General features: G+C 43.1%; 1 protein-coding gene across 2 annotated transcripts in view; it reads right to left on the reverse strand.

Annotated features, from left to right (window-relative positions):
* The window catches only part of LPIN1 (lipin 1), a 64,165-nt gene that overhangs the window by 6,581 nt on the left and 43,369 nt on the right, over positions 1 to 14,215 (reverse strand). For both annotated transcript variants that reach the window (XM_010001709.1, XM_010001710.1), the window contains 9 exons: positions 13,843 to 13,936; positions 12,234 to 12,421; positions 11,186 to 11,279; positions 10,272 to 10,341; positions 8,753 to 8,845; positions 7,041 to 7,114; positions 4,924 to 5,068; positions 3,296 to 3,444; positions 2,839 to 2,925 (listed from right to left, as the gene is read on the reverse strand). In XM_010001709.1, coding sequence (XP_010000011.1) covers positions 2,839 to 2,925; positions 3,296 to 3,444; positions 4,924 to 5,068; positions 7,041 to 7,114; positions 8,753 to 8,845; positions 10,272 to 10,341; positions 11,186 to 11,279; positions 12,234 to 12,421; positions 13,843 to 13,936 — 994 coding nt within the window. The remainder of the gene's footprint in view (positions 1 to 2,838; positions 2,926 to 3,295; positions 3,445 to 4,923; positions 5,069 to 7,040; positions 7,115 to 8,752; positions 8,846 to 10,271; positions 10,342 to 11,185; positions 11,280 to 12,233; positions 12,422 to 13,842; positions 13,937 to 14,215) is intronic.

Genomic DNA, 14,215 nt, shown 5'->3' on the forward strand with positions numbered 1-14,215 from the left:
ATCAAACCATTTATGCCAGACTCTTGGAACATTAAATTCCATCTAGCCCCACTGCAGGTAGTGATTTACACCTAAACTGGGCTGGTTCATCTCTGGGCTTCCCATGCCTCATGACTTCTCATGGGTTTGTATCTGCCCCTGGAATGCACCGAAATGACACCTGCCAAGTGAACACTGTGCACACAGCAGGCAATGGTGCAAGGCTGCTGCACTCCTGCCCCTGGGGCCTCTGCAAAAAATCAGACTGGCAGCCACATATTCCTTTAAGTCTGAGCAAATCTGAACTTGAAAACACTGCATGAGAAGTAATCTTTGACTTGACACTGAAATAAAGGTCTTGGCGAAAGTTATGGGTCACCCTTGGTTCTGGCTCATGATGGAACAGAATTGAGCCACATTAATTCAACTTAATACCAATTTACTTTGCAAGTCCTCCTAGGAACAAATGGCTCAGGACATAAAAAAATACTGTATTCAGTGCATGCCTGATCATTAAATCTAACTACTGGCTATTTGTAGAGTGTTCAGCTGTAATATCTAGCCACTACATCATTAACTAGCTGATCTGGAAAACAACAGGATCCAAATCTATTTTTCTCTTTTACGATCACCAAAGCCCTAACAACTGATAATGCTGGCAGGCACAGAAACAACTGCTGCTATTGAATACTTTAATTAACATTTTCCTCAAGTGCAATCCAGAGGTTTCACACAGATCCAAACACTGTTCAACAGGTGAATTCCCAGGCTGCCCTGCCTTCTCTGTGATCACGTATGTCTACACAGCCTAACAGCACAGACAAGTGTCTCTGGAAGAACTCAGATTCCACCATCCATAATTTATAATTCATCATCTGTCTCAAACAAAAAGCAGTAAACAAACCTTAGCACAACCCTAGTTACTCTGATTTGTTCTGTGTACTGAGGGGACAGTTGTGATGTGTACTAGAGGCTCTTCAAATATTTAGGGTAATTCGAATATATAAGAACAGCTGAATTTAATGTAACAAAAGAAAACAAACATATTTCCTGTGTCAAGCAGAAACATCAAGGGGAAGAGAGAAACCAGTGACTTCCTTGTAAAAGTAACATCACCATATATCAGATATTTCATCTGATTCTATTCAGACATCAGTTAATTCTTCTCCTCACTTCCCTTTTTCTCTCAATTGCTAATGACAAAACTCACCATGTTCTCAGTCTTTGATCCTCCAGGGAACAAAGTGGCTGGAATACACAGCACAATGTCCCCAGGGAAACAACAGCACATCTGCACTCCTGCACTGCTCACCTGGAAGCATCTCCACACACCTCCCAAAGGGAGCTGGTCCAGTCTGACTGGTTTTCTCCTGTTTGCACTCATCAGAGGAAATACCCCAAGATTTTGGGAATATACTTAAGTCTCCCAAGGGAGGTGGTGGATTCCCCCACATTGGGCAATTTGAAGTCTCAGCTGGACAGGGTGCTGAGCCACCTCGTATCAACTAGAGTAGTACCTAGAAAGGTTGGACCAGATGGTTCTTGAGGTCTCTTCCAACCTGGCATTCCAGGATTCTGTGATGTTGTTCTAGGTCACAGCAGGGTATTCTCCCTGCTAATGACATTAACTCACCTAAGGCACAGCTGATCTACTGTTGCCCAATATTTCAACAGCTAATGGAAAGAAAATGTTTTATTCAAAGCACCATTAGGTCTCAGGTATATGGAGCTACTCCTGAAGATGCCTGCCTCCTTCTCTGTGTACAGAGTGTACAAGCCGCAAGTGAACATGATGGATGCTGATCCTTCCTCCCACAGCAGCACAGAAGGTGATTCTCACTGTGGCCCAACAGGCACCAGAGCAGATCAACAACTGAGCTGTAAATCAGCAGCTCATGCTGGTGTTGCCAGGTGAAAGCCAGTTCCACAGCACATGCCTTCCTGACTTTCAGTGCCTTTAGACTGCACTTAAAGCAACGTTTACTTACAACCTGCTCTCAAGATTAACCAATTTCAAAAATATTTTGACTGACCCTTCCTAAATTTGCAATTTAGTAACTGAATTAAAAGAAAATATTTATATACTGAGATAACAAAATAAATTGTATAATCATTAGTTGTGAAGATCATCATCAATGGCTTCACAGATCATCATAATTTATACAACAAATAAAACAGCAAGAATATTAGGAGTATCCAAAAAGGGTCTGTTTCTACCCAAGATAAGATATCATGCTCTGCTTGAGGGATGAGATTTACCTTGCCTAACTGAAGCCTAATGTTTAGACAGCTCAAGTCTAAGCTGCTTCACAAGTTCCTTTCTACTCACTGGAAAGAGAGAGAACTCCCTCAAAACTGTTTCATCCCATATGGCTTAGATTTCACCCCTGCCTGACTCCAGGTGAGTGAAGCCTGGCAAGAATTCCACCTACAGTGACCACCCTGGGGTGAACAGTCCTTTTGCATCTCACAGCCTGTTCAGCAAGGAGAGAAGATGTAAAAGCATCTTATGAATTCATGCTGCTACAACTCCAGCTGGCAAAACAGCTTCCCTTGCTGCAGCTGCACATCTCCTTCCAATTACTAGAGGTTTTGGGCCTAACTGCAGCTGTTTGGGATGGCTGGAGGAGCAAGCACTACTCTTTGGTAGGGGACTTCTGCTTTTGGGATCAGAAAGCAGGTTTTGATCTGGATAGAAGCAGATGTTTGCCCTGTGCAAGCATCACTGAAGTGACAAGCCTTTGATGACATCATCACCCTGCTGGGTGAAAAGAAGTCTACAGCAATGTTACATTTTATGTGCAAGTGAATAAACACAATCAAGCCACAGATACATGAACAGATATACTGAATACTCACTGGCTCACTTTATGGTACAACTTTGCAATCCCTTGGTGTGTCCAGTCTTTGCCAAGAGTTGGCAAAATATGACCTAAAGTATCTGACCTGGATAAAGGAAAAACAGTATCATTGAACTCCAAAAAACCCAATACTTAAAAGAACAACCGAGGCCACTACAAACCCCAGCAACTGCTTTGCCTAGCAGCTGAAGAAGTAAGCTCCTCCAACACATTTCTTTAATACCATCATGAAATACCAATGATGGGCACACATGGCATATGTCTTGATGAAAACAGGGATTCAGGTAAAGCTTCTTGCATTGTTTGAAAGCCAAATAGACCTACACACACACTCCCCCACCCAAAACACCAGCACACGGAGATTGCGACTCAAAATTCCCTCCTAATTACTTTTCCTGTAGTTGCAAGGACAACTTGTCCTTGCAGATAAAGCCTCTCTCTGCTCACAAACTCACCGTGTGATTGTTCCATCAATGTCAGAAATAATCACTTTCTCATCCCAGTTCCACAGGTAGATGGTGCCTTCACAGCGGCAGGTGCCTTGGTACTGTGTGGTGACACTGAAGGTCACATCATTGGGGCCATTCTTCAGCTTTAAGCTTTTCTGCAAGACATGATCAGCAAGGTAAGGGACAAACTGAGCATGTGAAATGGGCACAAGCACAGCCAGGGATGATCACTGCCTTGGTCACACTGTCTAAGCAATGACAGCAGAGTTTGCCCTGGCTCCTGGACACCAGGCATTGATTTCTGGAGCAGAACAAAACCAAGAGAAGCCTGTTTCCCAGCCAGAGATACGAAAACAAGTCAACATAAACAATGACAAACTGTGTAACAAGGACTGTCTGTGAGGTTTTTCCATTCTGAGATACAGATACATGCAGAGAGAAACATGGGTAATAACAAGGAGCTCCATGAGCTCCAATTAAGAGTGTTTAGGTGGGGATTTGTTTTCAGTGGTATCATGTCTCTCCTATAATAACCCATCTCTCATGCCATATGTCCCGTTACTCTTCAGTCCTCATCACATTTCCTCCTCCTTCTCTGCCCTCCCTTCCCATTGCCTCCTGTGTCACATAGCAACATGCTGGCCAAAGGACTTCTGATCCGACTGTATTTCTGGACCTAACCTGGAAACCCACAGGAGTTCAACATTTTATAAAGTGTCTCCTTCTCTTAGTTTTATATCACTGCAATTGTTCAGTGAGTTAAAAAGTGAAAAGGAGGTGAGAATGCAGAACAACTGATGGGTAACTGATGAGTCTCACCCACTGCTTCCTCAAGAAGCCAATCTAAAAGTAGTTTAAACTCCAGCTGATTTCTTCCAGGTCTCTGGATCTGAAAAGCACCAACATCATTTGTGTAACCCTTGCTTTCTGTCTGCTATGGAAAATCATCAAGACATCCCATCTGCCTCTTGGGGAAAATGCTACCTTTCTTACAAACCATCAGGGTTGCTGCATGCTGGATGCCACCTCTGGGTTTCCTTCAGAAAAATGACAGCAAAAAAGCATTTCCCTAAAGGAGCCCATCTTTCCAGATCAAATTGGAATGTGCACAACACAAACCTGTAACAGTTTTGTCACCAATAGTCAAAACACCTTTGTCACAGAGGAAGAGAGCTGGCTCCAAAGAAATTAATAGTCTAGACTCATAGTAAATTCATAGGCTGCCCTTTCAGAAAACTGTGTTTCTGTGAAACGTGGCAGTCTCCATATGGATTAGGGGAAAGGAAAGAGAGGAGGGGGGAAAAAGGAGAAGAGAGGCCTCTGGGTTAACAGGTACACATATACCTAACACAAAAACAGGACTGGTTCCAGTACACTGATTCAGGTGAAAAATACATAACTCTGATATTTTTCTAAATGGGATGCCAAGCCTCCCAGGCCCTGAACCCCAGCACCTGCTGCAAGGTACAACATTCATGCTCAATACTGAAGAGAAGGAAGAATATTTTCATTTTTTTAAAAATATAACAAGACAGAGAATTAAAGGCATGACATAAAAGTTAATTAGGCTTTGTAAGCCTGGATCACTGCAGGCTAGAAATGACATTTCAGGACAGGGATGTAAAGCCACTCACGAGCTGGTCAGAAGTGAGTCGCAGTGTCTTTTTGTAGCTGATTCCAGGCAGTAATGAAAGGTGACTTGAGTTGGTTTGTAATGACCCCAGGTTCTGTTTGGCAGCTCTAGGGTCTTCATCACTTGAAGAAGATTCATCTTTTATTCTGGAACATTGCACACACAGAAGGTGATGTTATCATGTCAGTAAATGCATCTCAGTAACCATTAAAAATGCATTAACAGTGAGTCACCAAATAAGTCATTGATTCTCTGCTCCTAAGTACTGTCTCACAGGAGGTCATTCCCATCATGGCTTTAAATATATCAATGAAGCACCAAATTTTCATCCACGCATGTTTCCCATCATTCACAGGTAGATTGTTCTGGCCATTCACTTGTCTATGAGCTAGTTTTCATTACTTGTATTTAACAGATGAAAATTAATGTACCATATTGACTCAAAACTCTTATAGCAGTAAAAAACTAATGTCCATTAGATACTTTAATGACAAAAAATCCTCAGTTCTCAGAAGCAGAGGTGCTTGTGATGCTGGCTTTCTCTTCCCTCCCTTCCCTTCTCCCCCAAAAGAATTCAGCAATTAATAAAAATATTCAGATGATGGAAATTTTTATTACAGAAAGTAACTCCTGCTTCTCTTTCGATGAGCAACTTTAGCTCATTGTATTATTCTTTTCCAGGCCTTGCAGGATTACCCCACTCAGTAGATGATGAAATGCCATAAAACCAGAGCTTCTTTACACAACTCTGGTTACTTTCACAACTGGATTATTTCTCTTTTTTTTCTGCCACAACCACTTTTTCAGAAATTGGTTAAAGATATTTTTCTTCAGAGAAAAACTTCTACAGGAAACAAATCACCCAAGTTAGACGGTAAAATATCTTTTCAGATCCTACAAATCCCATTTTTAACACAGTCAGCATTTGGCCTCTTTTTTATCAGATCTGGATGTTGTTTGAAGTCAGGAAGTCTCGACTCCACACCAAGGCACCACATGCCATGACCAGCAGCATTTAAAAGCCCATCTTATCCTTTGCAACACCAGATCTGAAAAGCTGTGCTTAGCATCCCACTTGTTGCACTCTGCTTGCAAGCAATACATGCTTAATGACAGATTCTAAGGTCAGTTAAAATTTGAAGAAAGGATGACAGAGAATCTAATCTGTTTGAAGTCTGAACACCACTTTAAACCTCACCTTTAAACAATGATGTCAGAAACAGACCTAAATGTCACTTGTCATCCTTAACAAGAAGATCAGCCTTTCTGATTTGCTCTGAGGCTCTGAAACTCTCAGGAGCAGCTGAGAGATCAGCCTCCTGCTGAAGCAGGGATCTTCCTTCCAACACATTTGCCTGGACTGCAATTGCTGACCTTCAGAAACAATGACAGCTAATGGCTTTTTGTGATCCTTGAACTTCATTTAGTCAGAATAAAGCACAATGGAATCTGGCCACTTCCAGCTCTAAGTGCAGAGAGTCCCCAGATGGGAACAGACCAGGGGAAAGGAGGAGAGCTGGACCTGGCTAACTCCTCTCTCAAGGCCTCCAAAGCAAGTTAAACTCATCTTATGGAACCCTCCCAAGGGAGATGTTCTGGCCATACAGTATGATTAGTCTGGAGCATGAGAAGGGAGAGACTTCTGGAATCCTTGAAGCAACAGACAACCGTGACTATGGCCTGTAAAAAAATACTCTGGAAAATCTTAGGCCTCTGGACTTTCCAAAATACGCAGGAACAAATTACATTGTCAGGCCATACACAGAAATACATCAGAAATGTTAGCAAGTGGGGCCTGACCACAGCATGGGGTGATCTATGATGGTCCCCTGGAAACCCTAGAGAGACACCTATAGCTTCAGAGAACTGCTCCAGTGATTGTTTCTTTCCTTGGAGCTGTCCCAGAGCTTCAGACAAAGCCCAGGAGTGCCAGAGCACAGAAGCAAGGTCTCCAGCCCTGCAGAGCCTTCCCATCTGCACCTGCTCAGTGTAAGACCAACAAAGCAATCACATTTCACTGGTTGGGTATTGCTGTGTTCAAATATATGAGAGGGAGCTTGTTTTTATTTTTAAATGGTAACTCCAGCTCATTTCAGGCACAGATAGTTTTGGGGGTACCTGTTTGCCATGCCCAGCTGTGAAGACTCTCCTGTCAGTCCAGTCCCACTCATTCCTTGCTCTGCCTTTGCTTCCTGTAAAAAACACAAGTCTGAGAAGCTGTATCTCCTCCAGGGCTGGGAGAAAATGTTGCCAGAAACATCTTTGAACACCAAACTGCCTTGTACAACCCCAGGCACAAATCCTGGCTGGGGGAGAATGGCTGGAGAGCAGCCCTGAGGAGAAGGACTTGGGGTGGGAGGAGATGAGAAGCTGGACATGAGCTCCCAGTGAGGGCTGGAGCCCAGAGGGGCAATTGTGTCCTGGGCTGCATCAAAAGCAGCATGGCCAGCAGGGCCCAGGGATTGATTCTGCCCCTCTGCTCTGCTGAGACCCCTTCCTGGAGAGCTGGGTCCTGCTCTGGAGCCCTCAGCACAAGAAAGATATAGACCTGTTGGAGAGGGTCCAGAGAAGGGCCACCAAGGACTGAAGCAGCTCTGCTCTGGAGACAGGCTGAGTTGGGGCTGTTCAGCCTGGAGAAAAGAAGGCTCCGGGGAGACGTCAGAGCACCTTCCAGTGCCTGAAGGGGCTCCAGAAAAGCTGGGGAGGGGCTTTTCATCAGAGAATATAGTGACAGGACAAGAGGTGATGGTTTTAAACAGAATGAAGGAAGATTTAGGTTAGGTATGAGGAAGAAATTCTTCACTCTGAGGGTGGTGAGGAACTGGAATGGGTTGCCCAGGGAGGTTGCTGATGTCCCATCCCTGGAGGTTTTTAAGGCCAGGTTGGATGAGGTTTTTTGCAACCTGATTAGTGGGGGGGTTCCCTGCTCAGGGCATGGGGGCTGGAACTTGGTGATCTTTAAGGTCCCTTCCAACCTTAATGATTCTATGAAATACAGAAATACAACACTTTGCATCTAGCACTGTTGAAGTTCTGGAATCAATCCCAGTTCCTGCACTTCAAACAGCTAGATTTCATTTGAAAAAGCTGGGGAAGAAAAAAATAATACAATTATCAAATTCTACAGTTTTCACAGACCCATTAAAAACTTTGATCCAATAAAATTTTCCAAGCTTGAGCAGAAATCTATCCATTTGATCCCACAAGATGTTTCCATAGTGAATGATTCTACGAGGCACATAACCAAGGTGTCTATCCCCTTACCCAGGCACAGCTGCCACAGCTCCATAGGTAACCTACTTCTACTCAGATATTCTGAAAGCTTCAACAAGATGTAAAAGCTAAAATCCCCCACTCTGCAGCTCACACCCACAGATCAGTATAATGGTTATTTCATGCAAGGCTACAAAAGTTCATCGACTGAGGCACAACCATAAAAATGTAGCAGAAGTCGTTTTCTCCCCTCAAGTACTAATGCTTCAGCAGTGTAAATTAACATAAAGGGGTTTTATTAGCCAACTTTAAAGATTAAATATGTCTAGACAGGAGATCAGTGTTTCATACAAAGCTTTGCTTTTTTCACTGTTCTTTAGTGTTCATCCACAGCCTTAAGACTGTTACCACAAAGGTTCAATTCTTAGAAAAGAAATTTAAAAACACTTGAATATACAGTAAATTTTCCATCTTAGGTTTTGCTGAATTTTACAGCCCGAACTACTCCTAAATATGGCTGTTCCTCAGCTACCAGAAGAAGGCTGCAGGATTAACATGGAGGTGTCCAGCCTTCCCACTGCAACCAGAAGGAAACTCTGCTTGCTTCTCAAACTTACCTCTTTGATAGTGCTGTTCCTCCCTCGCCAGGAAAACCACCACCTTCCACCTTTTTTGGGCATCTTGTCCCTCATGATAGATTCCACAGTAGCCTGGGATAAATGGATGGTAACATAAAAAAAACACCAAAACAAAGGACAGCCTGATATACGTAAATGAAATAAAGTGCCAAACACACAATTTTAACTGATAATAAACAGAATAAAAGTAAACATACTGTCCGTGGACCATAAATTCTACTAAAGCAAAATCTAATGGTATCCAGAGCTGCTCTGAAGTAACTTAAGCATGAATACTTATGGTATTTTTAAAAGGAAAATGAAAAAGAGATAAAATTAAAGAAGAAAAAAAGCACAAAAAGGTGTTAGTATAATGTCTAGAATGGAGAACCTACTGGCTTTAAGTTGATGTTACTTAGTGCAAATTATATTTAGAAAAAAAAGAAAAAAAACCAAACCACTACTTCTTGAAAGAGCTCTCATGCAAACCAGTACCAAACCCACACACAGGGCAATTATTCTCATTTAAAATAACTACAAAGTTCATATTAAACCACTAGTAGGGAAGAAAAGCAAAGAAGTTGGTGGCTTTGTAATTAGCTGACTATGATGTTGTGACTTTGACTGACCATGGTTAAACTGGTTGTTTTTAAACCCTGGCTACTTTTTATTTCTTCATATACACCAGACCCCAGTAGAGAAGTTCCTCCCAGTACCCATACTGACTGGAGCTTTGTGCACTGCAACAGAGAGACCTGAATTCCTGCCCTTGGAGACAGCAAAAGGCAGAAAGGGAAAACTCTTCAGTAAAGGTGGCCACAATACTTGGTCCACCCTAGGAGAGCTGAGCCCATGGCTTTGCCAGATGATACCCTCCCCTGTAAGAAATCACCCAAATAAAACTGTCATGTTCATCTGGGATTAAAAATGAAAAGAAAAATAAAATTCCAAGAGCTCTTAGCAGCTAAGAGAGAGAGGGTTGAGCTCAGCTCATGTATGGGACAATGCACCCCTCTCCCCAGATTTTCTTACTATGCTATCTAAAGTATATGACAAAAGAAAGAAATGACAGAGGAATCAAGTTGAGCAAATAAGTTGCGAACTTTTTAGGAAAAATGAGGAAGACAGGGAGCAGATGGAGCTACTGAGCATGGATGACAACTGCTGGGATCAACAGCTGCGGTTTCAGGAGGTTCTCAAATGTATGGACAACTTCAGGCAGACATCCTGTTGATTTTTAGGGATTTTTTTTGCAAAACCTTCAGTTTTCAATCACTTTATAAAGGCTGTTTGATAAAGTATCTTAGTATTTCAGTTCCTCAGTTCCATTACTACAGCAAATCAAAACTCTCATTAACAAGACCTTAAGGGAACCAGTAGGATGACTGGTAGCACCAATGAGTTATTTGTGGACAGATATTGCTGATGCGTAGATTCTTTTGTACTACGACCCCCTTCCTGCCTTAATAAACTGCAGAATGTCCCAGCTCCTCAGCCCAGCCTTCATGCTCAATCTCACCTTTGGCAAAGGTCTCTGGAATGCCTGCATTGCCAGCAGAAGGGGACCAGCTGTTGTCCAGTTGTAGTACCTGGGCGTGCAAGAGAGAGGATTATGGCATTTTGTAATCCCCAGGTTCCAATTCCCCATTTGCCCAGCATTTATCATTAAAGCCACAAAGCCTCTTTAGCACAGGCTGAATGAACTCTGGCCTGCACCAGGAACAGCAAACCCACCTTCTTACAAACATGATCACAGGCAGCTACAACAGATACTTTTCAAGAGAATAGGTCCTTGAGTAGAAAGTTTTGAAAAGCAATGCCTCCACAGAAGCAGATCAGCAAAATACTCAGTATGTACAGACAAACTGCTGGGTACAGAGAGCCTACAAGCAGAGTTCCATATCCCTCAAACTGGCCCCAGGCAAGCCTTAGCAAGTTCACATCCTACTTGATTTCTACTCTGCCAAGTGAGTGTGAACACTACTGGCATTTAATACTAGCTTCCTGAAACTCAAATTCATAGAACCACAGACTGATCTGGGTTGGAAGGGACCTCAGAGATCATTTATTTCCAACCCCCCTGCATGGGCAGGGACACCTCCCACCAGCCCAGGTTGCTCCAAGCCCCATCCAACCTGCCCTTGAACACCTCCAGGGACGGGGCAGCAACAGCTTCTCTGGGCAACCTGTTCCAGCACCTTGTGCCAGTTGGCTGTAACAGGTCATGTGAAACTGTTACTGACTTTCAATTTAAATGAAGAAAGGTAACTTGAAGAGCCTGAATTCACTAGAGAATTGACTCTTTCTGGAGGAGGCTAAGCTATGAACATTCAAAACCTATTTTTCAGCTATGGTTAAACTGATCTAATGCCCTGAAGTGCCACACAAGTGTTTTTGTTACAACAGTATTTTTTTGTCCTGAAATATACTTACTTATTTCCAATCTTAACCACGAGGTTAGGGTCATCAATGATAGCAGGATTGTCCACAAATTGCTGATACGTTACTGCATGTTCCAAGAATTCTTCTGTGGGGGGGGAAAATGACACATGTAAAGCATGTATTTATAGATGCCTGGGATGGGCCAACCTAAACCCCTCAGCATCTCTCAGACACAGGTTGCACAGTCAGGGTAAGCCCTTCATCACAGGGTGCTGAGATTAGCAGAAATATGGAAGCAAGATATTCAGAGACTATCTCAGATGATGCTGAGGGTTTTTTTGTTGGCTGCTGGCTGTCTTCCCTGTTCAAAACACAAGCTAAGTGAAAGCTCAGGGATGGAACTGTGAGGGCGAAGAGGCTTCTAAGCGAGGCAAGGAAATAATTTGCCATGTCTTTCACTGATCCTCAGTCCAGTCAGGAGCAGAACTGATAGGCTCAATGTACAAGTAAAACCCACAGCCAGAAACCTGATGTTCAATTGTGAGGCCTACAGTGAAGTGGAAATGTCTATGAAGAAGCACCCCTTCCACTGGATGTCCCTCCTTTCACTTGTCACTTACAAGTGATTCAGATAACAATACAGTTCCAGTAAATCACAGGATATTTGAGAAGTTTTCATAACTAGCTTCTAAACAGCCATCAAGTGTCACATCAGGCTTGCATGATTTTATGTCACCATAACACTGCAGGAAGTGCAGGTCTTAACACATTTATATTATGCAGCTCCAAGTTTAAGGCACCGAGCTTTGTATACTTCTCACCTCCAAGTCACACAAGACACTGGAGCAGACCAGGAATTCAGGTTAAAGTTCCCCCCTTCCTAGAGTCCCCATTTACAGACCACTTTCCTCACTCCTGACAGACCCCAAGAGCTGTGCATTTCCTGGCACCACACTATGCCACGTGGCAGAGGTACCAGCACCACCACGGTGGCACACAGTGCAGCACTACCGGGAAGTAAAAATAACAATACTTTCCAAAAACCTATTGGATTGTTAAGATGTGTTAAAAATCCTGAGCTGCTCAGTGCCCGTCGTACCTTGGGTGATCTCCTTGCTGTCTGTGAGGCCTCCACAGAGAGAGATGGCAATGGAGGGCAAGTCCCGTGCTCCATCTGAGGTGCTCTCAGCTCCACTTTCCACACCTGAGCTCCCCACGGACTGCGGGGACGGGTGGGCAGACCAGGGCCCTGCCTCAGGAGGGTGCTTGCTCTGGACACTCTCCCCGCTGGAAAAGAGCAAGCAGGAGGTCAGCCCTCACCTCGCCAGCCCCAGAATCACTCCCTTCAACAGGCACCCTTCCCATCTGACACACACGTAGGGAAAACAGAAAAGGGGGGGATGAGGGAGGGGAAGGGCATTTTGCTTCACTTTGTACCCCCAAAGGTTAGATTCCTTCTGCTGACTTGCCTAAGCTAGGCATGAATCACAGACTCACAGAATGGACTGGGTTGGAAGGGACCTTAAGGATCATCAGGTTCCAACCTCCCTGCATGGACAGGGACACCTCCCACCAGACCAGGCTGCACAAGCCTCAGCCATTAGAGCTTCACTTATTTTCAGGAGACAAGAAGAATAAGACAACAAACTGTGCACTCTCAGCAGGCAAAATAATGCTACTATAAGCAGAGTTTACACTACGACAGCTATTTCCTCACAGGGGTAAATATCTTAGATTATTATTATTTTATATTAATCATACTGACTGATGGCTAAAGCCAAAATAAAGGATGTGTGTGTTTGTGTATTTATATCTTACAGATATATACATAAAATACTCTATATATAAAGTACTAGGGGTAAAGTTTTAAGAAAAAACCCACAAACATTATACCCACTTAAAAACCTGTGCATAGATGAGACAGATCATTATTACAAAGTTCAGGCTCATCAAACTCTGCTTCCCATTCCATATTTTTATGAATACATTTGAGAAAGGAATTTTCAGTCCAACCTTTTTCTCCATATTGCTGATCTTCCTCAATTTTATAGAAATGCTAATACTACAACAGCTGAGTTTAAGCAAATAAGAAATAAAACTTAATGATGCAAGCTACTTCAGTTGTTGCTCAATGACTTCAGTCAAATGATTGGAGCACAATGTGGGCAAAGAGGACTATAAATGGTATAAGAGGCTGGAAGAAACATTGGAGCAAGCTGGGAATTGCACGTTCAGGGTGTAGCCTTTTCATTAAAAAAACTCACATGCATCTTCCAAAAATTCTAACATTCATATTTACAGGTGATCACCCACAGTAGAGCAACACTAGAGGAATACTTTTGTGGTAATGCTATTAACAGAAAGAGATGTTAACCAAGGACACAGGGATAAATATATCCCAAGGCTCTCCCAGGTCATGAGAGTAACAGTCACAAACACCAGTGTGCATTACATAACGACCCCACAATCCATACATGATGCTTAATTACCCAAAATAGAAAATCAGTTTCAAGCACACTTCTCAGGCCCAAATGCAGAGCCTTCCAAAAGCTCCAATATTCCTCTCTACTGTGTTTTATTTTCCTTCTGGCTTCACCTCTGCTTGGACTCTGAATAAACAGATCTTATCTGGCTGGCAGTGAAGACTTTGATCTAATTCTGGAAGGTGACAAGAGCTCTTTATATAGTAAAAACATAAGGATTTATACTTCTTGGGGAAATAAAGTGCAGCAACTTCTGGATCCATGTCAGTGAGGTCATCTAAATAGACACCATCAGCACCAAGATGCCGGCTTCGTTTGTCTGCAAGGGATGGCACAAACAAGCCAATTAATGAGCATTTTCTCCGTAACAATCCAGAATTGTTATTACTGCTTAACTATTTAAGATTGAGAAACTAGACAAGTTCTAACAGTTTGTGAACTCTATTTGTATCAAATGGTACTGCCAAAAATTTCCCAACAAGCTGCTCATCTGCATCGTTCAGCCTTCGAATGTGCAAAAGGTCTGGAGATCTGCTGAAGCCTCCCTGTCCCACACCAAACCCACACTGGGAATCAGAACTCAGTGGTCACTGTAGGG

The sequence above is a fragment of the Chaetura pelagica genome, unplaced genomic scaffold (genome assembly GCF_000747805.2).
Source record: "Chaetura pelagica isolate M959 unplaced genomic scaffold, ChaPel_1.0 scaffold237, whole genome shotgun sequence".
Taxonomy (NCBI): domain Eukaryota; kingdom Metazoa; phylum Chordata; class Aves; order Apodiformes; family Apodidae; genus Chaetura; species Chaetura pelagica.